The sequence below is a fragment of the Myodes glareolus genome, chromosome 6, assembly GCF_982192425.1.
Source record: "Myodes glareolus chromosome 6, mMyoGla1.1, whole genome shotgun sequence".
Taxonomy (NCBI): Eukaryota; Metazoa; Chordata; class Mammalia; order Rodentia; family Cricetidae; genus Myodes; species Myodes glareolus.
Window position 1 is genome coordinate 22,869,514 of NC_142031.1, and position 26,198 is coordinate 22,895,711.

Below are 26,198 nucleotides of genomic sequence, written 5' to 3' on the forward strand. Positions count from 1 at the left end.
AGTACCAAGCCTGAAAGGTCACCAGCTCAGAAGTGCGGCCACTGCTGGTTCTAGACGGAGCCCTAAGGGACCCTGGGAGGAAACCTTGGCGGCCCTCCTCTGGGCACAGCTGCTGTGGTGCACTTTATCTAAAAGGCTCTGTGGATTGTCTCTAAGGGGGAAACATCCATTTTCTTCTCTGTGGGGGGCAGCCCCACAGGGATCTACCACTAGCTAACCCTGGCTAACTACCCCCTCCCAAGCCTCAGTGTCCCCACCCCTAGCACACGGGTCTTGCCTCTTCCCCAGTCTGGGACTGTGGGGGTGAACACACAGTTCCACTTGGCAACTCCTGACACAGTTGGAGACTCCTTGGTGCACAGGCCTCCAGAATGAAGTCATCAGAACATGGGAGAGCCTTCCCTCTCACCTCTGTCTTACTCTAGTTGGAACAGTGCCTCGGACTAACTTGGCCTTGCCCCATAAAACCACAGCCACCAGGGCAGATGTGAAGAAGATCATAGCCTTTGTCCCTTTCCATGATGCCACTGCGCTGCCTGGGAAGACAGACAAGTACCAGCTTCCACTGACTGGGTCCCAAGAGACAGTTGAACAAGAAGCCATACTGGTATTGAAATAACCTCCTGTCATCATTTGGTGGTGAGAATATAGGCTGCCCAGGGCACCTGGACCCAGGACACATCACCTCACCTTCACTCCCCTCCAAGCATCCTGAGAGCCTGCCCAAGCCACAGCAGCCTCTGCCAGGGCTGGGGTACTCCTTAGGTGCGTCTCCTAAGGACAGATCTGCACTGAGGCCACATCTGCAGTCCCTCAGCGCGACTGGCTTTGGCTCCTTTCTTGGGGGGGGGGTAGATTCAGTTCTAGGTGTCTCCTTGCCTCGTTAACCTTGTCAGAAGGGGTCAAAGCTCTAGCAACAGCAGCCAACACTGATCATTCAGCCCGTTATACCCACAATCCAAAACGATGCATCCGTTCACCAGGGTCGAGGCAGAAAGAGCTCAGAGATGGAACGGAGCAGCCGGGCACAGGATCCACAGCTGCGGCTCCACTCCGAGTTCGCTTTCTGCTGAGGTTGGCAAACGTTCGGGTACAGAAGCTCCCACTTGCGTGGGACTTGTCAGCAAACGTGACTCCGCCAGCTCGAGAACAACTGTGACCTTTCCTTCTCTTAACTTTGGCCAGCACAACACGCACACACAGGAAGCCTTTTCTTTTGTATTGAGGGGAAAGACATACCTGACTTCAACTTAAGCCCTGGTGACTGTCTGACGTCAATCCATCACAATAATGTCTGAAGTTCAGGAACAACAATGAACCCTTTGACACAGACTCCAGCTATAAGGGGCTGCATCATGCTCAAGAAGCTTCTGGGTCCCTACAGACTGCAGTGCCCTCTTACCTTGAAAGTTGATGCAGATTCTGGACTGGCAAGAACCAGAGGGGAGATCAGGACCATGCCAGAGAAGTGGGTTGGTCTCTCTGCAGCTGCCAGGATGGAGATGGCACCGCCCTGCAAGGCAAAACGGATAGAGTGGCACTAGCTTCTAACCAACGTGACCCCGACTCCCCCACCTGCTTCCATGCTGGCCAAGAGCATGAGTGTGGACCTGGAGCAGACTCCATACACTGGCAGGCAGATCACTCCTTCCTTCTTTCTTCCTCTTCCTTCCTGCTTCTCTCTTTCCTTCCCTCCCTTCCTCTCTCCCTCCCGCTTTTCCCCCTCCCTCTCTTCCTCCCCCTCCTTCTCTCTTTTTGCCCTATCCCCTTTCCCTATTTTATTTTTTTTGAGACAGAGTCTTACTCTATAGCCCAGGACACACAGAGACTCATGACCATTCTCCTACCTCAGTCTCCAGAGTGCTAGGATTATGGGAGTGAGCCACCATGCCTGACTCTGTAGGGTTTGAGTGCACATTTCTCTTCTCTGGGTTTTCCAAAGCTAAACATTTCAGACAGATGCAAAGAAGGTTCCCTGCTTGTGGGTCACAAGTGTACAATGCATTGTTTTCTAGTCTCAAGCCCAAAGCTAGCAGACCCACAGTTCATCTCTTCTGACAAGCTTCAAATGCGTTGTTTCCTTTCTTTAGGGGGGAGTCCAGTTATAGTAATAGATGGATGTGTGTGTGTGTGTGTTCAGTAATGATTTCCAAACTCAAGTTCCAGGAAGAATATCCAGTCCTGAGTGGATGTGGATGGAGAAGAAAGAGGAGGAAGCAGCAGAGGCAGTTTTGTTTGTCTGAAGCCCATGAAGCCCAGAGGAAACTGACAGCAAGACTTGTAATCTCCAACATTTACAGGGGCCAGGCAGGCAGTGAAGAGGTGCCCTGCAGAGTAGTCCTCTGGGTCTCAGCAGTTCTCAGCCCCCTGCTGCCAGCTTTCCTACGGGAAGGGATGGCCTAGGGGCTGCTGCAGGGGTGTCCTCTGAGATTAAGCTTGGTTCTCTGAGCTCAGAGATCTCCAAGGGAAAGGGACTCAAACTGCTTTCGGGACTGCTTCATGGGATGTTCCTGCTCACTGTCATCTGTTCAGCCCTGAGCATGAGGAAGGACCTCCAGGAGCTAGTTCAGCTTCTAAGTGCTGGGGGTGCAGGGGACTCCACAGATAGGGTCTGTGGAAAGGACGTCCCATCCGGGCAGAGGCTAGAGGGGCAGGAAGGGACCAGGCTTGCTTTGAACTTCTCTCTGACCTGCTTACCATAGAGTGGCCCAGGAGGAAGACAGGGACCCCAGGATGGTCCTTCTGAACGGTGTCTACGTGCTGCAGCACATCTCTGACAAAAACCTGGAAGTCCGACACCACCATCCTCTCTCCTTCACTCTGCCCATGACCAACTGGAAAAAAAAAATGGGAAGATAGTTTTAGTCCCACCCTCAAATACCGCCAGCGCATCACATTTAACCCGGCCTAATCACTCCTCTCCTGTAAGCATAGAGGCTTAAGGAACTTGCCTCCTAGCACACTGCTAGAAACACCAGCCAACACCCTTCCTTGGAGGCAGTTTTCCAAGGAAGAAAGAAGGGGCGGGAGGCACACAGAGTAAGCCTTAATGTGGCTCAGCTATTCCTGCATCCCCAGCTCCTTGGCCCTTAGAGTTGTGTCTCACTGGTGGCCTTTGACCAAGTGTGTTCTGTCTCCTCTCCTTTCATCAGGAGATCACACATCAAATCAAACAAGATGGTCAAGGGTGCTTGCCAAGGCTCTCAACAAAGCAGCAATAAAGGTAGGCCCCATCTTCTCCCTCTGGGGTGTGCCAACCTGTCTGTACAGCTCTCCCCTTTCTCCTCTGCTTAGGGTCTCTGCACTTTCCCTCCTGGTTGCGAAGGGCATCAGTTGCTAGAGAAATGGCGGCTGGCAGCTGTGGGGAAAGTCTGGAAACTGTAAGATGGACCAGCTTCTAGATAAGGCACCTGCGCAGGAGGCTGTGGCTGCACCAGGCTGCCAGGAGCTGGCAGTGTTGCTCACAGAGCCTGGGTCATCTCTTCAAAGGGACTTTGCAACTGTGGGGCAAAATCACTCTTTCCACAGCACAAGTGGTGAGAGGCTACCAAGCCTAGAACCAACTCAGAGACTCTGCTGTGGTCAGACCCCTCTTTGACACTGATGTCCCCCTACTCTCCCAGCCGCTTTCCAGCCAATGTGTCTTACCACCTCCAGAGGAAAGCTCCCAAGTCTCATGCCTGTCTAGGGTGTCCCTTCTTTAAAATTTATTACATTTGGGGTAAATGTGTGTCACAAAAATTGTACCACACCAACCATTTCTAACCAGCTCAGTGGCACTGAGGGTGTTCACAGCATTTTGAGTCTACTGTTTACCACTAGGGCACTGCCATCTTCCCAAGGGCCTTTGTACAGCCTTCATCATGCCTTCCTCCCTTTGCTGAAGTCCTACGTTTGCAGGTGAGGACTTTGAAAGGTGATCAAGTTAAGATGATGTGACCTGATGTAAACCATGTTCTCTTAAGAGGAGGAAATGTGGATGTCCACACACAGAGGAAAAACCATGACAGCAAGATGGTGCCCGCAAGCTGAGGAGGAAGGCCCCAGGAGAGCCCATACCTTTGCCCTGAATTTCTGGAAAAAGGAGTGCTTGTTATTTTACAAAGATTTTATTTATTTTTGATTGTGTGTGTGTGTGTGTGTGTGTGTGTGTGTAGGGAGTGTGCACTTATATGCACGTACGTGCCTTTAGAGTTCAGAAGAGGGCATCAAATTATCCTGGAGTTCCAGGCAGCTGTGAGCTGTCCAACATGGGTGCTGGGAAAAGAACCCAGGTCCTCTACAAGAGCAGCAAGTGCTCTCAATCTCTGAGCTGCCCCTCTGCCTCCCTTACCCACTCTGTAGACTAAGCAGTCTTTGAACATGTGATTTTCCTCTCTTGACCTCCCGAGCATCTGGAGATAGAGGCATGAACCTCCAAGTTCATTCTTTGCTGTGTTTTCTATGTCCATTCCTTAGACAACATGCTTCATTCATTCACACATTCATTTTTAAGGCAAAGAGTTGCCCGTCAAAAGATCAGTCTCGTGATTCACAAATCGAAGCCACATAAAGCTGGGAACACAGGGCGGGCTCCTCCCAGCTACCCCATCTTCCACCCATTCACCCATCTTCCCCTAAATGTTAGTATTTCTGCCTCTTTGCAATCCTCTGCAGATGTGAGCCTGGTCTACAGCCTCCTCCTACACAGGCAGAGCACAAGAAACCCACCTGAAGCTCCATGAAGTAGCCATGCTTTCAAGTCCCTACCCAACTTTTCCCTCAACTTTTCTGTCAGAAAATTTTCAAATACATAAAAATTTTGGAAGAATATTTCCATATATATCTGAATTCCTACAATCTTTACCCCAAACTTGTTGCCATTTTACTTTCTGTCTGTATACATGTGATGATTAACAGTGATGTCAGTTTGGCTGAATGTAGAATCACTTTGCAGATGGGCCTCCGATGTGGCTGTGGGGGGTTGTCTTGGTTGTCAATGAATGTGAATTCATTGAGGTGGGAAGACTCATCTTAACTGTGGGTGAGATGGTCCCTAGCCTGGGATCCTTGGACTGCAGAGAAAGCAAGCTGAGCAGTAGATGGCTGTGTCCACTGCTCTCAGCCTCTGGCTGCAGACGTGATGTGGCCAGCTGCTTCAGCTTCCTGCTCTCCTTGCCTCCCCCACAGAAGGAACGGTCACCTTGAATCGTGAGCTCAAAGAAAGCCCTTCGTCCTTAAGCTGATTTTGTTTTGTTTTGTTTTCGGAGTGTTTTGTCACTGCAACAGGAAAAGAAGCCGAGGCAAAAACTTGTAAATAAAAGATGGTTGAGTCACTCAAAAGTAAGTTACAGATTTTAACAGCTGGGAAGTCTGGGTCATGACATCCACACCCTTGGCCTGCAGACAGGGCCTTGAGCCTTGAGGTCTTTCATCTTTCCTCTGTTTGGGTTGGTATTCCTGGTATGCACATGAAGCCACCCACGTGAAGCCCAGCAGCTCAGCAGCTTTTCCATAAATGCAATGCTGTATACGGGACAATCAACAACTCTTAGTCCCAACACCCAGTTCTCAGTCGTTCTAGCGGAAGGTACGAGAGAGACTTCTCTCACTTCCTAAATTGTGATGTTACAGTTCCTGTTCCAATTGAATCCAGCCTATTTTTGGATTTTATTTATTTGTTTTCAGTGTTGAGAGATGAACGCAGGAGGACATGGCTCATGCTGGGCAAGGCAAATGCTCTCCTACAAGCCCGCACCTCAGTGTCCCACTTATTCTAATGATTGATGGATATATGCATATAAATGCAGGTACCTGAAGAGGTTAGAGGCCTTGGATCCCCTGAAGCTCGAGTCACAGGCAGTTGTGAACTGTCTGACATGGGTGCTGGGAAAATGGTGTGGGAAGTCCTTCTGTCTATGTGTTGATTTTATTGGTTAATGAATAAATCTGTTTTGGCCAGTGGCTTAGCAGAATAAAGGTAGGCAGGAAAACTAAACTGAATGCTGGGAGAAAGAAGGCAGAGTCAGTGAGAAGCCATGTAGCCCTACAGGAGACAAGCACCTGAAGGAACTTTAGCAGTTAAACCACAGCCACATGGCGATACACAGATGAATAGAAATGAGTTAATTTAAAATTTAAGAGTTAGCCAGAAATATGCTTAAGCTATTGGCCAAACATTATTGCACATAATATAGTTTTTGTGTGGTTATTTTGGGTCTAGGCAGCCAGAAACAAACAAGCAGTCTCCCCCAGCAGGAATGACCCCAGGTCTTCTGCAAGAAGTCACCTTTCCAGCTCTCCAACACCCCACCCCCTTTAGAATGTTTTCAAACATTTTAATTTATTATTATTTTTAATTTGTACACATGAATATTTGCCTGGGTAAGTGTCTGGTGCCAGTAGAGGCCAGAAGAGGGCTTCAGATACCTGGGACTGTGGCTATAGATGCTTGTGAGCCACATCTTGTGAGTGGTTCTGAGAACAGAATCAAGGTCCTCAGCAAGAGGAGCCAGTGCTCCTAATTGCTGAGCCATCTCCCCATACTTCCTCCACCACTTAAGACACTCCTCACTAAGATGCCCAGGCCGGACTTGAACTGGGTCCTCCTGCCTTATTCTCCCCAGTAGTTGTGACTGCAAGCCTGCACCACCACACTCAGTATGTACACTGCTTCTGGATTTCAACTCGGTTCCCCTGATGGGTTCATGAGCTACTCTCTCACTGAGTGTTATCTCTGCCCTTATCCAGCAGAGCTCACATCCCACAATCCCTCTAGGTCATCCGGTCTCCAAACAAGGCAGGCTTTAGCTTTGTGCTTCCATCCATCCCACCTTCCCCTACCCTTTGGTTACGGATCCCAGGCACCAAGTCAACCTTCATGTGGCTTGCAGGGTTGAGAGAACACATGTGCTCCTTGCTCTAAGCTACCTGTGCCTGTCTCCGCTTTTTCTCCACCAGATTCAAAGTGGGGGCTCCTGTGCTCTCCCATCTCCCTTCGCTTCAGAACACAGTCCTCACACTCCAGCTCAGCATTCTTGCTCTGCTGAAGGCTCCCACTGTCCTGAGGCCTGCTAGCCAGCACATTCCAAGCCACCTGCCCACAGTTCTGAGACAGGCCCACACTTTCCTGCCCCGCCCCTCTGATCAGGCAGCCCATTGGTTTTGACAGCCAGGCTAGCAATTAAGCTCTTTGAGGCTGCATTTGCTGTAACCCCTCTTAAGAGGAGGGGACACACACTGTCCACCTATCCATTGCTCAGGGTCTGCACAGGCCTGACAGAGGACAGGAGCGTGATGGATGTTTAAAGTACTGTAGGAAGAGAGCCATAATGACCCCTTGCCAGAGAGACTCGGCTGGCTGGTGTATGTCCCTTAACTGCCCTGTGAGCAGGACCCTCTGGGCAGGCTCTGCACTGCTGCAGTGAGAACTCCTGGCCGGAGCTGCAAGCTTCAGCCATCCTCCGGGATCGCAGGTGCAACTGCTGCACCCAACCCAACCATGCTTGTCACTTTCAGTCACCATTTATGAATGTGCAGGCTTCGCTTATCCTGGAGGGCTCGGCCCTGCTCCTTCCAGGACTGGCTGTTATTGGAGAGGTAATCAATTGCTGGTGAGCTAGCCTTTAAACCGTACCAGGCTGCAGGAAACCACAGCCACAGTCACCACCCTTATCAGGTGCTTACTCGGGCATCTCCTTCCTGCAATCTTCTGTAGGCAAGAAGTCAGTTAGGGTCGGTCCCATGCCCAGAAGCCTTAACGCTATTCCACTCAGCCCATCTGAACCCTGCTCATCCTGGTTCAGCCACAGTAGGCACTCCCTGTGGTTTCTCCTGGCTCCCTCTGCCTCCTGGCTTCCTGTGGGACCCTACATGGCACACGCTGGTGTTAGGTGTGTGCTGGGATTCTGAGTTACTTTCCATATGCCTGTGTGCAAAACAAAACAAAAAACGTTCACCAGCTCAGGACATAACCAGAAAGCCAATCATCCCGTTCGCGCCAGAGTAGGAAGACACAATGCCTCATCTCCAGCTTCTCAGAGAACCAGTTCTACCTAGTGATTGGAGTCTCCCAGAAGGAAATTCTCAGCATGGGAAGGAAGACCCAACCTCCACAGAAGTCCCTGAATGAAGTTTGTCAGGGAGTCTAGGATTCAGTTTTCTCAGAGTTCATGCTACTCAATCCTTGTGCATTTGTATGTCAGGGACCCTTGCATTTGGTAACTGAGAAAACTGACCCTAGAAGACTCAGTATGAAGCTTGAGCTGTTGTCTGGCAATGACCTATGAGCAGGCCTTGGTCTCCCAAGTCAGTGTCCCTACTGTCACAGTTCAGCGCCAAACCAGGGGCAGGAAGCAGGAAACTGGGAGACTGACAGCACTGGGGAGGGGACCCAGGACCTAGCACATGCCAGCATGGACTAGAACACTGCCTTTCGCTTCTCTTATTTTCATCCTCAGAATGAAGATTTACTCCATTGCCCAGGTGACCTTTCTGTCCTCTTGTCTCAGCTCCTGAGGAGCTGGGATGACCAGCCTGCACCACTAGCCAGGCTCCTCCTCCGCATGCCCCTTGTCCTCCTCTTCCTCCTCCCCCTCATCAATAACAAAGTTTTTCTTAACAGTGAACATCTGCTGTGGAAGCATACCGATGGCCCAGTCCCCAGTCACAGGGCAGTACCTGGAACTGTGCAGGCCAGAGGCCGCGTGACACAAGAGAGCTGTGCGGTCACCTTGTGCAGGGACAGTCCACTACCACGGTCTGGCTCTCCAGAACCTGCAGATGTGCAGACAGGGAGGCTGCTGGGTCCCCACGAGGGCAGAGGGATGAGTAGGAATGGCTACTGGAATGGACTACAGCAAATGACAATGGCGACCTACTGTAGACCCACTGTAGACCCACTGTAGACCCACTGCAGACCCACTGCAGACCCACTGCAGACCCACTGCAGACCCACTGCAGACCCACTGTAGACCCACTGTAGACCCACTGTAGACCCACTGCAGATCCACTGTAGACCCACTGTAGACCCACTGCAGATCCACTGTAGACCCACTGTAGACCCACTGCAGATCCACTGTAGACCCACTGCAGATCCACTGCAGACCTACTGTAGACCCACTGCAGACCCACTGTAGACCCACTGCAGACCCACTGTAGACCCACTGCAGACCACTGTAGACCCACTGCAGATCCACTGTAGACCCACTGCAGACCCACTGTAGACCCACTGCAGACCCACTGGCGGCGAGCCCTGGGGCTCCCAGCTGCTGGCCAAGTGCCCCCGGGGCATGGCTGGGAGCTGGGTACCAGAGGTTTCAGATGTCTGACTGAGCTGGAGGACTGTTTGGTGGGAGGAGGGTGAGGAAAAGTATTACTGGGAAGGGTGGATGGCAGTAGACTGTGGTAATGGTCTTCCACCATGACAGGGGGAAGATGACAGCAGGAAAGATGGGAGAGAAGGGAGACAGAGACCAGACGCAACTGAAATAGCTGTGTGAGGCCTCCCTGTGTTACCAGACTCTACCCGATCTCACTCTGGAGTTGGATGCTCGACTATGGACTTGGTGGTCGCTCTGAGGCTTTGCTGCTGTTTCCCCAAAACTAACCTTGACTTTGACTTACTTATACGTGTCAGAACGAAGATGGTGTGTTATGTGATGGAAAACGTAGGCATTCCAGTAGGCTTCCCCACCTCTAGATGCCCAAAGGGCAAATCTGGAACAAGGAGAGGGCTTAGGTGTCACAATACCTTACTTAAACTCCACCATCTTCACAGTGAAGGCCTCATCCACTGTCTCTAGGACTCTGTAGTGGACCCACCTCCTTTCACTATGCCAAACCTACAGGTCCTCTGCCAGGTCTCTGCGCAAACCAAAGTGTCTCCTCACCTCTCACCAGGTCTCTGCACACACCAGTGTCTCCTCACCTCTCACCAGGTCTCTGAACACACCAGTGTCTCCTCACCTCTCACCCCTGTTCCTTTTCAGGCCCCACCGGACTCTGCAAAGTGGCCTGTCTCCATCTGCCACCAAAGCCAGTGCCATGGACAGATGGAAGGGCTGATGGTGGAACAGGCTCTGGGCCTGGCCTTGTCCCAACTGGACAACTCAGGATGGAGAAAGCCATGTGCCATGGGCTCCCTGACCAGGCTGTCATGTCTGTGCACTTCACCCAGGCCCAGGCCTCCTGTCTGGGTTTATTTTGATGAAGTCCACAGGGCTAGAGCAACACTATGCTCTAGCTAACTGGCCTTGGCTTCCAGAGACCATCTGGCTGTCAAGATGACAGGCATTTATTTCCTGTCCCTACAGTCTGCATTTCCAGACATCCCACAAGAATAGCAGGCACCAGAGGATGGGATACTGCAGGACCTGAGATCGGGCCAGAGAGCTGGTCCTGAGAACTGGGGGGGTGGACCTGGAAGAGATGGGTGTGGGAGCCTTGACTTCTTCAAAGGACAGTGAAGTCCTTTGTCCATGAATACCACAGTGTTTGAGGAGCGGAGAGGGAGACTTGAGTGAGTCCCTACTTCTAAATCTAGGGGTTGTCACAGACTTACAAGTGCCCCAGGGATGCACCAACTCCACCAATGCATTGTAAGCTTGATGTCCAGCCTGGCAATTCACCCCATCCTGAGATAGTCATCCAAGGGAACTTCCTGGGACTCAGAACAACTTGCAGGCTGCAGCTGTTACTGGGGCATTTAGACATCACAGCAAAACGATTACTAGATGACAGCCAGGAAAGATAAAGGAAAGGCATACGGGGAAATCAGAAACCAAACACAGGTGGGTAAAAGGCCACCACAGAAAACCGCACATGTGGTTTGCCATGCTGAGAAGCTAAAGCGAAGAGCTTGTGGCTCAGACCCACGCCTCGGAGTAAGCACGGAGCAAAGGAGCCAACCATGAGCTCCTGGTCACTTCCTGTATTTGTCTGTTCGCTATGATTGTTATGAAAACCATGATAAACAGGAACTTAGAGACAAGAAGGGTTATATCACCTCATAGCGTATAGTCCACTAGGAAGGGAAGTCAAGGAGTTAGAAGGGAACTCACAGAGTTAGAAGGGAACTCAAGGCAGGAACTGAAGCAGAGGCCATGAGAAGCACTGCTTACTAGCTTGCTCACCAGCCTGCTTTCTTATACAGCCCTGGACCACCTGCCCAGGGGCGTTACCACCCACAACAGGCTGGACCTTCCAAATCACCAGCAAGGAAATGCCCCACAGACTTGACTGATGGTTCAGCCCCACAGACTTGACTGATGGTTCAATCTAATGGAGGTAAGACTCCAGTTGAGGTTCTCACCTCCCAGAGGACCAAAGCTTGTGTCAAGTTGACAAAAACAAACAAACAAACAAAACAAAACAAAACAAAATTATCCAGCATCTTCCCCTTCCGTAAATGGGGAAATGACTACCTATGTCAGAGAGTCACTGAGGAGCAGGCCATGGTGTGGGTCTGTGAAGGTGACCAGCCTGGTTGGCACGGAGCAGGTCTCCCGCGGCGACAGCTTTTGGCCCCTTCACACTGCTCCCATTCACATGTCATTAGTGGACTTTCTCCCTTGTCAACAGTCTCCTTCCTCTGGCTTGCGTTTCAGACATACGAAGGATTTCCCACTTGTTCAGCTCTCCAGACAGAAGTGAGAGAAGGCCCCTGTCTGCAACCTCAGTCACCCCAGCAGCTTTCTCGGGTTCACCTATCAGCCCAGTGCCTGCATTGATTGCAGAATAGATCTCTGTGTTTTTTTTCCTTCATAAGTATTACTAGATGAGTTGTATTGTCCATAAGACTGCAGAAATTACCAACTAGTGCTAATGTGGGTCAAGCTTGGGATTGGTAAAACATGAATAAAAATGAGAAGATAAGAATACAGAAGCTGGAGCAGGGCAGAGTAGCACACGCCTTTATTCTCAGCACTGGGGAGGCAAAGGCAGGTGTCCATGAGTCAAGGCCAGCCAGGTCTACACAGTGAAACCCTGCTGTCAAAAAGAAAAAGAAAGAAAGAAAGGAAGGGAGGGAGGGAGGGAGGGAGGGAGGGAGGGAGGAAGGAAGGAAGGAAGGAAGGAAGGAAGGAAGAAAGGAAGGAAGGAAAGAATACTGTAACTGGGACTGGGTATAGTGTTGAACACCTGTAATCACAGTACTTGGGAGGTAGAGACAGGAGGATTACTGTGAGTTCAAGTCAGCCTGAGCTATAATGTGAGACCCTGTCTCAAACAAACAAGTAAATAAAACTACAGAAACCCAAGTTTAACCCCTGTTGAAACTGTATTAAGTGTGGCATTTGAAAACAATAAGACAAGCTTGAATGTTCCCAACACTAGTGTCTCTGCTCCGGTTACTGTGCACTGTATCCATAATCCGTGCTACTATGGACAACTGCTACATGCTAATGAAGAGAACTCATAAAGGATGGGGCTGGAGAGATGGCTCAGCAGTCACAGGTGAGTACTGCTCTTAAAGAAGACCTGAGTTTGGTTCGCAGCGTGCACAACTGCCTGTAACTCCAGCTTCTAGGGATCTGATGGCCTCTTCTGGCCTCCGAGCTCACCTGCACTCACACATGGACATACCCACACAGTGATGCACACACCTACACACACACACGCAATTAAACATAGAAAAAAATATTTAAACATGTATTAACAAAGGGCTTGTATTTCGTGGTAGAACACTTGCCTTGCAGGTGTGAGGCCCTGGGTTTCATCCCCAGCTGCACAAACATTACTTCTACTGATACTATTAACCAAGCTCACTTCTAAAAAGGACACATGACTTTTGGCTTCTGTAAAATAATTACTTAAAAAGGGGCGGGGTGGGGCAAGGGGGATTTCACCCAGCAGAGCAAGCTGCTTTAGAAAGGTATGCATATTTGATCTGGCAGCCCAGTATGGGAGGCATTATGGTTTTAATGGTTCGGTAGAACTTTCAGAAGGCCTAGGAGATGCTGGCAGCTAAAGTCGGTGAAGCCAAAGGACTTTCACATGAAAAGCAGGGACTAGGGGGATGGGGTTAAGGGTAGAGGTGTCTATGTGGCCTCGGGCAGGTGACTCACTAAGCCTATGTCATGGAGACTGTGAGATTAACAGGCAAGTATTAATGTGAGGTGGTCATTATGGTGCATAAACACCCAGTACAGTCACTATCCTCCTGAAGGTTCCCATGAAGACGTGGGGCTCAGACAAGCCCGGCATGTTCTGTACTAAACTAAAGCTAAATGACTCCCATTCTTCACAAGGCTAGGGGACATCCATGGCCTGGCAGATCTTCACTGTGAGAGGAAGGAGCGCACATTGTCTGACATCTGACTACTTATTCTTTTAAGAATCACAGGAAAAAACCATTTGTTTTCAGTGGGCTCATATATATTGTATATTGAAACACAGAAGGCTTGAGAAGTTTGCTCTCAAAGGTCATAGAGGTGAGCCCCACCCTCACTCTGGTACTGGAGATTGAGCTGAGGACCTCGAATACTCCAGGAAAGGGCTCTACCACTGGGTTATATCCCAGATAGAAAATAAACAACACAAACCAACTGTTTATTTTGAGACAGAGTCTCAATTAATTTCCTAGCCTGGCCTTGAAGTCACTCGGCAGGCCTGGAAGTGGCCATTCTCCTGTTTCAGCCTCGTGAGTGCTGGGATTCCAGCTGTACACTACCGAGTCTGGTGCTCAGTGCCTCCTCCTTTCCCTCTTCCTCTCTTCTCCCCTCCTTCCCTCTCTTTGTGGTGCCTTGTCCATACTAAGCCAGTGCTCTGACCCTGAGTCACAGCCCAAGCCCCACCACTCTTTTTTAAGGCAACCGATTTCTTTGCCGCTGGTGTGACAAGAGAGCCACAGAGTAAATAAATATGACCCAAAGAATGGGCCATAGAATACCCCCAGCTTTGGGCCATCTGAAGTCCTGACACAGCCAGATCCATAGGATTGTCTGGGCCACATCAAATGCCCCCAAGAACTTTTTTATTTTGTTTTGATTTTTTTCAAGATAGGGTTTCTCTGTAGCTTTAAAACCTGTCCTGGAACTCCCTCTGTAGACCAGGCTGGCCTTGAACTCAGAGATCCACCTGCCTCTGCCTCCCAAGTGCTGGGATTAAAGGCTTGCGCCACCACTGCTCGGTCCCCAAGAACTTTTGACATAAAATCCTGCCTATGTGCCAGGAAGAACCTTCCAGCTCCAGCTGCGGTCCTGAGGCTGTTTTGATTTCTGACTCCAGACTTTAATCTCAGCGCTTTATAGGAACAAGGACACATACTGTGTGTCCTTTCTTCTTTCTGTGGTGACTCAGTACTAAGCTTTCAAAACATCAGACGTCACAGTTTCCCACTAAGTTTTCTATTTGGTGTCTTCTGCCTTTCTGCAACATTCAAAAGCAGAGGTTCCAGGAGCACACAGGGTTATACACCAATATATGAGCCACTAAAACCAGTAACAAATTAAAATGCAAGGGGTGCCATATATTCATTTTTTTGCCACCAAAAAGAAAACAAAAAACAAAACAAAAATTGCCAGCCATCAGAGGACATGTTCAAACAGTACCACAACCAACAATTCTGTTAGATTCCAAGAGCAGGAAGTGACTGAAAATCACAGGTCAATGGGCTAGAGAAGGGTGTTGGTATATGTAAGGCAAGAACTGCACGCCCGTGTGTGGCCATCCTTCTTGCCAGTGCAAGGGAAGTCACACAAGCAGGCAGGTTGCTTTTCTCTCGCTGACAAACATGCAGATGGCAGAAAGACCAAGGCCACAGCTTGTCGGCCTGGAGAACGGTTTGTTTCCCTCAACAAAAGCCATTTCCTCTTCTCTGTCTGCTGAGGATCCAAGTTTCTGTCCCAGGGTACTCAGCACAAACCGATTTGGTCTCTCCAGCCGTCACGGAACTGAGGCACCTTTGCTGGAAGAAAACTATCGCCTTGGGCAGCTCCCTGCAGTATCTAACACAAGCTCTGAATTACAACAGAGATCAAGGCAGAAATTAATTTCTTTACTAATTGACAACAGCTTGGGAAAGGTATAAAGATGCCAGAATTCAGCATATGGGCTATGGAAACACATCTCGACTCAGAGTTTTTTTTTTTTTTTTAAAGCTGTTACAACATGCTTTATAATGTAACCAACTAAAAGGCTGTTATCGGTGCGCATTTTCAGAGTCGTGCATTCTCAGAATTTCTTATTTAGAGGATTTATTTGAAAACATCCTACACTCCACTGTATAAATAAGAGGAAACAACATGACAAAAAGCGTCATAACTGCCATGCTTGGTGTGTCTAGCAGGACCAGCTTCCCTTTGTGTCGTGCTATGGGATGACAGTTTGGAGAACAAGGGAGGCAGTCACATCCCCGGGCTCTGTGCACGTTCAGGCCTCCCTCCCGTTAGGCTTCTCTGTCATGAAATGGCGAGGCTCTGGGAAACGGTGGGTTGGCCAGAATCACCCCAGAAAGCTATCCCTTTGGCTCACATCTCCCGATGGGAGTGGCTCTGGCTTCTGAGCCAGCAGCAGCTGGGAGGTGGAGAGGCGTGTACCATTAGAAACTTCCAGGATGCGACACACCAAGGAATGAAGTCTGCAACAGAATAACAGGATGCTTGAAAAATCCCGAGAGGGCCGGAGGCCAACTGCAGCGTCTACTGTAAGCAATCCCAACGGCCTCTAAAAATTCAGGAATATATTTGGTTATATATATATCAATCACAGACAGGACCAAATGGGAGTGTCACAGGGACAGGCAACTTAGCATGCTCCTGAAGCAACCCAACGTTTGCAAGGTGGTTTCCCGATGACTGTTATTTGTGTCAGGAGATCAGGTAGAGACTAGGTTTTAGATATTTGCCCCTATGTCATAAAGCCACGGGCAGTTTCTGGAAGGCAGCAGAAAGAATACAGGGTTTGGTATGAGATGCAGGTTCCACTGGCCGGGCAACTTTTTAGCTGTGTTACCTGACACATTTCTTCGCCACAAGACCCTTGATATTTCTTTCCACCAGTGATAGCTGACATCACAGTGACTCTATTTGACAGATTGTTCAAAGGGTTAAATGCGAAAGCACCTTCCACAAAGCACCCCGCAAACCTATCTCAGTATTTATTTCTTACAGGCATGACGAATGAAGCCTGGCTAGGCACTTCTGAGTTCTGGGTGTGGTGGACATACATAATCCAAAATGCAATCTTACTGCTTGGGCCAAACCAGGCTTTCAAGGAGGTCTGGACCTAGAGCAAAGCCCAGCCTCAGGGCACCGTTTCTATGGCAACCCACCCTGTGTGCAGGCACAGACAGGCAGAGCAGGGAAGGAGGGAAGAAGGCAGGGGGTGTGTGCTCTAACCCCTTACGAGACTGGATGAGAAATTTAAACTTTTGCATATCATGGTAATGAAATCATTTTGACTTTTCTAGAGTGAAGAGAAAGAATAGGGTGTTGAGGGATAGAGACTCAGGAACCAGGAGCTGTGAGAAGAGGCGGCCCAAGTCTGGGACAAGAAAAGTAAAAAGGCAGGAGCCAGCAGCCCACGAGAGCTGATGGAACCAGGTGAGATGGAGAAGAACTCTGGATGATGGTGAAGCTGGGTCCAGACGGGTGGCAGAATCCCCTTGACTTTCCTTCTGTGTAAAACACAAACCACAGTTGTAGCCATAAGCACTGTTTCTAACGTGGACACCACATGCAGGTCTTTCCTATTGTTCTGGAAGTTTAACTATTCATTGTGACACTGCTCTGAGCACCCCAGGCTCCAGGCACTGCCCACCCTACTAGGCACGACGCACGGCCCTTCAGGCATCCTATTGTCTGGACCACTTCTCACTCCAGGCACTGCCCACCCTACTAGGCACGACGCATGGCCCTTCAGGCATCCTATTGTCTGGACCACTTCTCACTTGTGTCAAACAACACGCTCATCCTGTCCTCCCTCTCCACTGTTCTCTAGGCACCTAGAATACACAAATCTGGTGCCATCCTACCATAGCACGACGCTGCCTCCGGTTCCAGGACCCCACATCTCACTTGAGTAGTCCCAGTGTGTGGAAAGTATCAGGCTATGGCGGATTTTCGGGAATTAAGCCAGAGAAAACGAGTGGTCACTAGACAAGAGGTTCACTCCAGGAGTTAAGGCTCTCGGGTCCAGCCTAGTCCCCAGAAGAGACAGGCACAGAGTGTTCTCCCGGGACTGTCCAGAGACTGGAGAAAGAATGTCCAGGCTCTCTCCCAGGCACACCCATCTCAGCTCCATCATGTCTCCACTGGAGACTCCAGAGACCACTTCAGGCTGTAGCCTCTGCCCCGCTATAGCCCCTGGGCAGCGGAGCCAACGGAACCCAAACAAACCAGGGTTTGGTCACAACCCTGGAGCCTAAGGGACTGATTCTGAAAACCAGTTGGAGTTCTTATCTTGTAGAGATGGGAACTCCACAGGGGAGGGGCCCTGGGTCATCCACTTGGAGTAGAGTTAAAAGTAACCGACAAGAACAGGCAGGGTGTCCTGGGTGCTTTGGCTTTTGTTTTCCCTCAGTGCTGGAGATCAAACGCCTGGCCTCACACAGAAGCCGCTGTTGCCCGGAGTAATCTGAGACATTTGTCAGGAGTAATCTGAGACAAATTCACACTGGGTGGGGGTCCCCAGGGCAGCAGGGTCCCTGCTTCCGTTTTCTCTGTAAGCAGAAAGTCTCCATACCACTCCCATCAAGCCGCACACCCATTCTCCAATTTCAAACATTGAAGAAAAAGACAAGTAGCGGCAATGCGAACACGGAGGGAAATGCCCCAAACAGCAAGTGGAGGCTGGACCCCAGGGCCTCGTAAGGGGCCATCTGTCCACACTGTGTGGAGAAGATCGTTGGCTTGTCTCTCTCTTTCTCTCTCTCTCTCTCTCTCTCTCTCTCTCTCTCTCTCTCTCTCACACACACACACACACACACACACACACACACACACACACTATGGCCAACTGGACAATTAAAACTACTTGATGTTTTGGTCATTTCCCCCCATATTTTTCTAAAATTTCTGTCGCTTTAATGGTGGTTTTTCGTTAAAGGGAGACTGTGTAGAGCCTGAACAGGGCATGAACCTGAGGGGCCGTCAGCCTGCAATCAGAGCTGCTGGGTGGCTGTCACTGGCGTCTGATCCTTTGTGCACTGCACTGAGGTGCAGGCTGTGGCGAGGTGTTGAGCATATGAAAATGAGCCGGCTAAGTGGATGTGAGGGGCGGGGGAGCAGGGGAATGGCAATCAGCGTCAAGAGCCCCTTAATAGAGGAGGATGCTCTGCTGGCCTGGATTGAAGCCATCAAGACAATTCCCTAACTGCTATAGAGGCATGCCTGGGACAGAAAAGGCAATTACCACAAAGAGTTTCACGAGATACCACTTGTGATCTCAGCCACCCAGGCAAACCATCATCAGGCATTTGGTAGGCTGACTGCAGAAATGGCTCAGGCTTTGACCCCCATATGCACTTTCTCTGCAATGTGCCCCGGCCTCTCCAGCAAGGCTAGATTGAAGCTCACGCCTTTAGCCCACGCCAGTGATTCCCAACCTCCCTAATGCTTGACCTTTTAATATAGTTCCTCATGCTGTGGTGCCCCCAACCATAAATTATTTTTGTTGCTACTCCATAATTGTAATGTTGCTACTGTTATGAATCATAAGTGTCTGATATGCAGGACAGGTGACCCCTGTGAAAGATTTGTTGCCCCCAAAGGGATGGGACCCACAGGCTGAGAGCCACTAGGAATGTAGCATGTTCAAGTCTCAACTGAAAAGGACTGTGTGGGCTCCCAAGACACTGTTACTTCCTGACAGCCATGAAGTATACCAGCCTAGGACCTTTCTGGCAATCACAGGTGCCCCCACTGGCATTGCCCTCAGAACACAGAGCTGCCCTGCCCAACTGCAGCTGACAACACACATGTGAGAGCCTGGTTGCAATCCCCAAACTATCCACCCAAATTCGCTACTCTCAGTCACTCAAAGGCCAGATAACTAGCTACTGTCTCCAGCTACTATACTTTAGGGGTAGTATGTTACACAGCCAACTCATTAGCTGACTGTTGCACAAATGCACCACGCAACATCTCATTCTGGAGGACTTCATTCTAAAACGTGACAGCCTGGCCAATAGACTATCCTCCTTTGATGGGTGTCTGGGCTTTCTGATCTGCAGTGAAGCCTTATAGAAGTCAAGTTCAAAGAATCATATATGACAAGTGGCCATCAGCCACCGTGCCTACTGATATAAAATTAGTATGCCCTTTAAAAGACCAAATACCTGGATAGCATCCTGCTGCTTCTCTGGCAACTGGCGCTGTTGCTTTCCCAGATGTTTCTGTACACACTCAGGCCCGTCTCTGATCTCTGGGTAATTCTACTAAGTAGTCTTCTGTCTGCCTTCCTTAAGCAGATCTATTTTCCCCCTTAACAATATGTCTTGAACACCTTTTTATAGCCAAATCACAACATGAGCCAGACATGGTGGTACACACCTGTAATCCCAGCCCTTAGGTGGCAGAGGCAGGTGAAGGGGGAGCTGCTGTGAGCGTAAGATCAGCCAGAGCTCCACTGGAAGACCCTGTCTCAACCCCTTGCTTAGAGTCTTGGGGAGATGTGAGCTTGCCTTGGTGTGGCTGGGTTCCTCAGCTGGCCAGCATGTAAGACATTTTCAGAGGTTCAGGAACAGGGCAGTTCTCCAGAGCAGAAATGGAGAAGAAGCATCATTGACAGATGGATGTTTTGAAGGGAACCTAACAGGCTTGCCTTTCCCAAATGCACGGATCAATGAATAGAGGCATCCGCCTCCTCAGTGCCAGGTTTATGAGCAGCCATCACCATTATGCCTGGCCTTTTCCTACGGTTGTTTGACTCAAGTCCCTGGGCTTAACAAGCAAAGTTTACCAACTGAGCCATCTTTTCCGCCCTCCCCAGGCCCGCCCTGTGTCATTTTTTTCTGCACTTTAGGCCTCCCCAGGCCTTAGGGAAGAGTTGGTTTACAGTTACCAGCAGGGCACAACCTCAGAGAGAAAAAGAGAAGGAGGAGGAGGAGAAACCAGATTCAAATCATCCAGGGTAGGTTCAGATCAAGACTGCGTTCACAGTGTCGTGTCTTTGAGAGGGGAAAGGGTGTAGAGGGACTGTTTCAGCACTCATTCATAGCGCTCCAGACAGTCGGACAGACACTTCTCCCTTACCAGCCCACTCGGTGGCTCCCTCCCATCCCCAGGAGGGACAGGGAATGCCAAGTGTATGCTGTAGGGTTTTCTGTTTGCTTGTTTTGAGGTAGGGTCTCATATGTAGTCATAGCTGGCCTGGAACACCCTATGTAGATGAAGCTGGCATCAAACTCACAGAGATTCACCGGCCTCTGCCCCTCTAGTGCTGGGATTAAAGGCGTGTTTCACATCACCACAGCGCTGTCACCGGGCTTTTAAACAAGCTCTAAGCACTACAGAACAGCTGCTTTGGAATATACGTAGGCAGAGGCATGGTCACAGGGGTGGAAGGCTACAGAGAGCCTCTTGCACAAATGTCCTCTGTCGCTCTGACTCCTGACATACTTGCTCTCAGAGGTCCTGTGTAACACGTCCGTCCCTCCCCTCCCCTTGGGAACCGTGTGTAACAAAGCGCCCTGCGCTGTGCTCGCCTCTGACCCACTGGCCTTGCTAAGTGGTCACACTACTGGATTCTCTCTAGTGAGAAAAACAAACTTTCTTCTGGTTCAACTCACAGTTACATACCAGAGCAACTGTCTCCAGGATGTTTCCTATGGTGGTTTGAATAAGAACGTCCTCCACAGGCTCAGATATTTGAACCCTTGGTCCTTACCTGTTGATGCTGTTTGGGGAGGTCATGGAATCTTTAGGGAGTGCAGGCTTTCTGGAAGAAACATATCACTGGGTAGTGGTGAGTTCACAGCAACAAAAAGTAACGAGACAACACCCCATGACGGCAGAGGTCAAGGTCACCAGCGGGGCGCGTCCTTGGGGCCACAGGTCCTTCCTGCCTCTCCCCCATCAATGTGGCTCGTGCTCAAATGGATGTGAGTAGAAACAATACAGCTGAGCTTCAGCTCTGAGAAGCAACACTTGACTCTGTCACCCTCAGTGGCTTTTGCCAATGTCCTGGAAAGAACAAGACTCAAGCTACCACTGGTCCGGTCCAAGCCGAACGTGAGACACAGAGAAACCAGGACTAGTAGTCAAAGCTCGAAGCTGAGCCCGGATAGTGACTAAGTCAGTAAGATAAAGAAGACATACCTGCTGTTACAAGGGGAGCTTGTTACACAGTGCCATCCTGGTCTTCGCTGACGGAGTCAGTCAGTGTAGAGCAACCGACAACTACTGACTGATCTCCCATTGCTTCACTATTTACCTAGAGTTCTCCTACTTATTAGAAACTGCTAGGTGTGTTCCCGTTGCTCCTTACAGTGCCATTGCGCATCCAGAGCAGCAACCTAGGGGTTTCCCTGGGGGCTGAAGCTCACTCTGTCAGCCCTGCCATTTATCCAACATGAAAATCACAATCCACAATTGGAACTATAGTTCCTATTGGATGCAAGCTTCATCAACACAGCTGAAAAACACCTCAAGTAGAATCATTGTAAGTTGGGGAGCACCTGCGACAGGGACACCCACAGACACAGAAACAGGACTGTCAAGTGGACCCCTCTTCGAGGAGCTTGTGCCTTGGCTTTGGAGCACTCTTGGGTCACCAGCTAACCAAAGCATTCTCTGACCGAGCCAGGGTGGATCTGAGTCTAGTGCAATGTCACCGAATCAAGCTGTGTCAGCAGAGGGCTGGCGGAGCACCACCCACACACATGTGGACCTAGCATGTGTTAGTCAATCCGTGTGACACTGGCCTCTGAGGTCTTCTGTTACTATTTTATAGATGAGGAAAATGAGGCTTGTTGGGTTCAGTTTCCATCATCCCACCCCGTCTCCTACCACTTTCTCCTTTTCTCACTCCATCTGCAATATTTGGATTATTCCTTTCGTGAGCCAGGCACCCTCCGCCCCCAACCTCAGGACCATTGCACTGGCTGTTGGCCCCTCTCATCCTCAGGTCTTTGTTCAACTACCACCTTTTTCAGAAAGACCAGAACGTAAGAATGGAGCCCCAAGGCTTGCTTTCCCATACTATTTTTCCTCATGGCATTTATTTCAATGGGAAGGGCTCTGACTTCACATCTTTCAACTTACTCTCTGGCAAGGGGTGGGCTTTGCTCCTGTCAGGAGCCTGCGGCCGGGTACAGCCATGGCAGGTGCCCATTAGAGAATGGATGAGACTCGGGCATGTGCAGAAACCTGCAGAGTCACAGCTAGCCCCGCTCGGCTCAACGTGAGGTGGAGCCTGTGGGCCCAGCCTCTGGCGGCAGCCTGCCTCACCTCTAATTAACTGGCAGCCCGACTTCTCTGTGCTGGGGTGCGGAGCTGTTAGTGCTGAAAGACACAGTGTCAATCTCATCTTAATAGCTCTGTCGTAGGGAGCGAGGAGGATGGGGGAGCCACCTACAATTCTCTCTCTTGCTCTTTCAAAAGACCTTCATAAAGAATCAGATACATATTAGAAGAAAACAATGGGAGAACCAGCCAACCTGCCAGGTCACGTCAATGACAAGCATTTGTTTGCAAAAGTGCAAATATGCTCTGGCTGGGAGGGGCTTTGGGGGCAGTCCTTGAGGCTCTTAACAACGCCCATTATAAAGAACCAGCTCTGCTTGTGGTTCCAAGATGCAGTTCTGGGGGAGATCAGCCCTCAACTCCACCAGGCAGCAATTTACACCCAGAACCATCTGCATCTCTCACTCAGTTCCCTTCCCCTGTCACAGGCGTGGCCAAAGCTCCCAGACCGTGTGCCACACACAGAGTACTCTGTAGAGCTGGCATGCGTCCTTCTGGATCATGTGTCATGGACATCAGTGACTGGCACTGGCACCCAGGGTTTCCTGCTCGCTGGGAGGGACGGTGCTCCCAGGAATGATGGAGGACACAGCACCTCTCCACAGACTCGCTCGGCTCCAGGGGCCTGAAGACCCTTGGTTCTGGGTGGGCGGGAGCATCAATCGGTGCCGACTGAGTGCACCACAGACTCTGTCGCCTGTCCTGCTTCTCCATTTGACTCAGGGCTGCAGAATCTCTCTCTGCCTCCTGTGAAAACACAGCAAAGGATTCCTCTCCTTTTTTGGTAAAGAAAGTTTCTACTGAATAAACACCCTTAGGTTCTCCCCATCCGCAGAGACAAGTAATTGCTACAACACTGTGCTAAGTGGCCCTGTGTGTCTCTGATGGGGACCAAGGAGCTCTCCTCTCCATCACCTCTGCGGTTCACCTCTGTGGATCACCACCACGGCAGGCCTCACCCTGAAGGCCACAGCCAGGCTGGGATATGGGTTTTAGAAGCAAAGCAGAGGCAAGGCAGAGTCCCTGGCAGAAGTCACGTCTGACCTGCCTGGTTTGTATTATGCTGTAAAAGAGTCTCAGGAGGGAGTATCAGGCCTGCCACACAGATGAGCCAGTAAGGCACCGAGGCCCTGAATCCCCCACCAGCAGAATCAGATACCAGAGAAGCTGAGTGTCAATAGACAACTGGTCCCTCGGGGACGCAGAGGCGCTGAGAATCTGGAGAGGACTATCTTTTCATTCCAGAGAGATGGGCCCCGCTTCTGCCTCTGCCCCCCGGCTGGGTTCAGGTGACACCTCGGGGAGTTGGAACATCTACAGAGCCTTGGCAGAAGATGGGGAGCTGGCACCACACCTCACCAGACTGCCTGTCAGGAGCTATTCCTGGCGTTCTCCTGTCACGTGGTGCGGAAACCCAAGGCCACTTGCCTGAGGGACTGCACCCAAGCCAGGCTTCTCAGAGGCAGGCCCTAGCGGGAGTTGTGGCTGCAACTCCAAAAGCAGCTTCCTAAAATTAATTGCGGCAAGGTGAAGTAGTGTGGAGATTTGAATCTGGCATTGCCACACTATGGCTGTGCCTCCTGGGACAATTTTCTTAATGTCTCCGAGCGCGCTTCCTGAAAAGGGATACTGAAGGAATAAACAGGCCGTTTCGTGGAAAGAGTAACTTGTACCATATGATGGAATTTCCAGTCAGGAAATAGTTGCTCAGCTTTCTTTAAACACAGGCCATCTCTGACCCCAGTTTATACTCACAGGTGTTTGGCTCCCAAGTCTGACTTTCCCCATAGCCTAGGAGAACCCTCAGCTCCAACAACTGTTCACCAAACAGCTATTAGTGCTGGGTGCCTGGAAGGCAGAGACCGGCAGGCCTCAGTCGCTGTTCCCAGCAGGCCTCAGTCGCTGTTCCCAGCACGGTGGTGTGGTTAGAAGTGGAGGATCTGGCTCTGGAGCCCACTGACACCGAGACAGCAGTTGTGCGTGGGATCCCCCCCCAGAGGCTGGTGATTGACTTCCAGGCTATGCTGAGCCCACTGGGTAGCTGGCTTCTCCCACAGGCTCTGTTTCCTAGAGCAGTGAAGGGGGTACTGGACTATGTTGGGAATGAGGTGCTTGTAGTGGGGTGAGGGTCTCTCCAGGCTTCTGCTGTACCATCCTCTACGGTACCAGAGCCCACATGGGAGCTACAAGGCCCCGAGGACATCAGCCACTCAAGTTGTTCTGGCAGCTGCCTCTAAGTCAACGGACTCAGGCCAGAGTTAGCAAGCCACTTCTCACACTTTCTACAGGCATGCCTGTGTTCATAATGAGCAGAGTGGGGCAGTTCATGCCAGCCTGCTCTTTCCATGGTCCCCATGAGTCCTTATCAATCACATCTCTGGCAGGAATCCCTGAGGTCAAGCTCTCTGCAGGCATTGAGTGAAATCCATGCATTTAGCTTCTCTTTCAGATGTCCAGTCAGGTCCTAAGGGCTCTTGGCACCACACAGTGTCTGTCACACGTGAGGCGAGGGTCCTCTTACCACGATGGGAACAACAGATGTGGCCCTAAGAATGCAGTCACACTCTGAGAGCTGGTCCTGTCTCGACTTGTCAGGTGGGAGCAAGGATCCTCCACCTGACTCCCAGTCAACTTGCAGAGCGGAAATCAAACCAAAGTTATGAAGACCCGCAGAGCACATGTCACACCAGCGCTACCTCCAAGTTGATGACATCATCACCGGAGGCCTAGGAAGCACCCTACCTACTCAGATGCCGGGCTTCTGGGTTCCACTTGAGGGCCAGCTGGGTACCACTTCACCCCCTCCCTCTAGTCCTTCACTCACTCCTGCTTGTCCTTAGCGTTGGCAGAGGACCAGCCATTTATTTTTAGTTGTTGATGGGCTGGCCACTTCCTGGTCACATGTTGCAGTTTGAGCCCTGTCACAGAAAGGCTCAGCTCGCAAAACACCCTATCCCCCAGCAGGTCTCCACCGTGCACCCCACACAACCATGTGGGCTCCTCCAGGGTAGCGCCATCTGCAGCAGAGTCTTGCTAAACCAAAGGGGAAGGCAGCTATTGCAAAGTAAGGAGCCTGGTGCTCATACCCAGGGCCAATCCTGTGACTTCAGTTCTTAGGGACTTGAAGACCATCCTCACCCCAGAGGACGAGAAGGGGAGGGGCCTCCTTGTAGATCCACTCTGTGGAAGGAACTGAACACGGAACGAAAACTCGCCCCTAACATACAGGAAGTGGGGACACAGAGACAGGCCCTTGCCTGGTGACAGGTCCAGTGGCATTTTCTCCCAGTTTTGGCCTGGGAAGCTACCCCTCACCACCTCAGCAGCTTTCCTCCCCCTGCCTCCTCCTCAAGAGTGCTAGAATATCACATTGTGTCCCACTGATTGGTGACTGAGGACAGACACATGCTCCACCTTCTGTGACTGTCTTTAGGAAAATTGTCAGAATTTAGAAGCAGCAGCAGAGTCCAGGTCCTTGTTACCTAACCAGGATGCAGAGGATTTAAATTTAGATGGTGGCTGGGCATGGTGTGGAGCCAGTTCTGCGGAGCTGCAGCGGCACACATGTAGCCACAGCCAGGCTCTTCTGAGCCATCCCAGCAGCCAGGGATGCAGGGATGCAGGATAGTAGAGTCCTGCAGGAAAGGGCTCCACAGGGCACAGTGCCTCCAGGATTTATGTTTGGCCTGTATTTATTTATTTATTTATTTATTGATACAGGGTTTCTTTGTGTAACAGTCCTGGCTGTCCTAGAACTCACTTTGTAGACCAGGCTGGCCTCGAACTCACTGAGATCCCTCTGTCTCTGCCTCTGGA

The 26,198-nt window shown here is 50.5% G+C and overlaps 1 protein-coding gene across 7 annotated transcripts in view; it reads right to left on the reverse strand.

Annotated features, from left to right (window-relative positions):
• Window positions 1-26,198, reverse strand: part of Mgll (monoglyceride lipase) — a 165,114-nt gene that overhangs the window by 19,239 nt on the left and 119,677 nt on the right. For all 7 annotated transcript variants that reach the window (XM_085690594.2, XM_048416524.3, XM_048416523.3 and 4 more), the window contains 2 exons: window positions 2,698-2,834; window positions 1,403-1,513 (listed from right to left, as the gene is read on the reverse strand). In XM_085690594.2, the coding sequence (XP_085546720.1) occupies window positions 1,403-1,513; window positions 2,698-2,834 (248 nt within the window). The remainder of the gene's footprint in view (window positions 1-1,402; window positions 1,514-2,697; window positions 2,835-26,198) is intronic.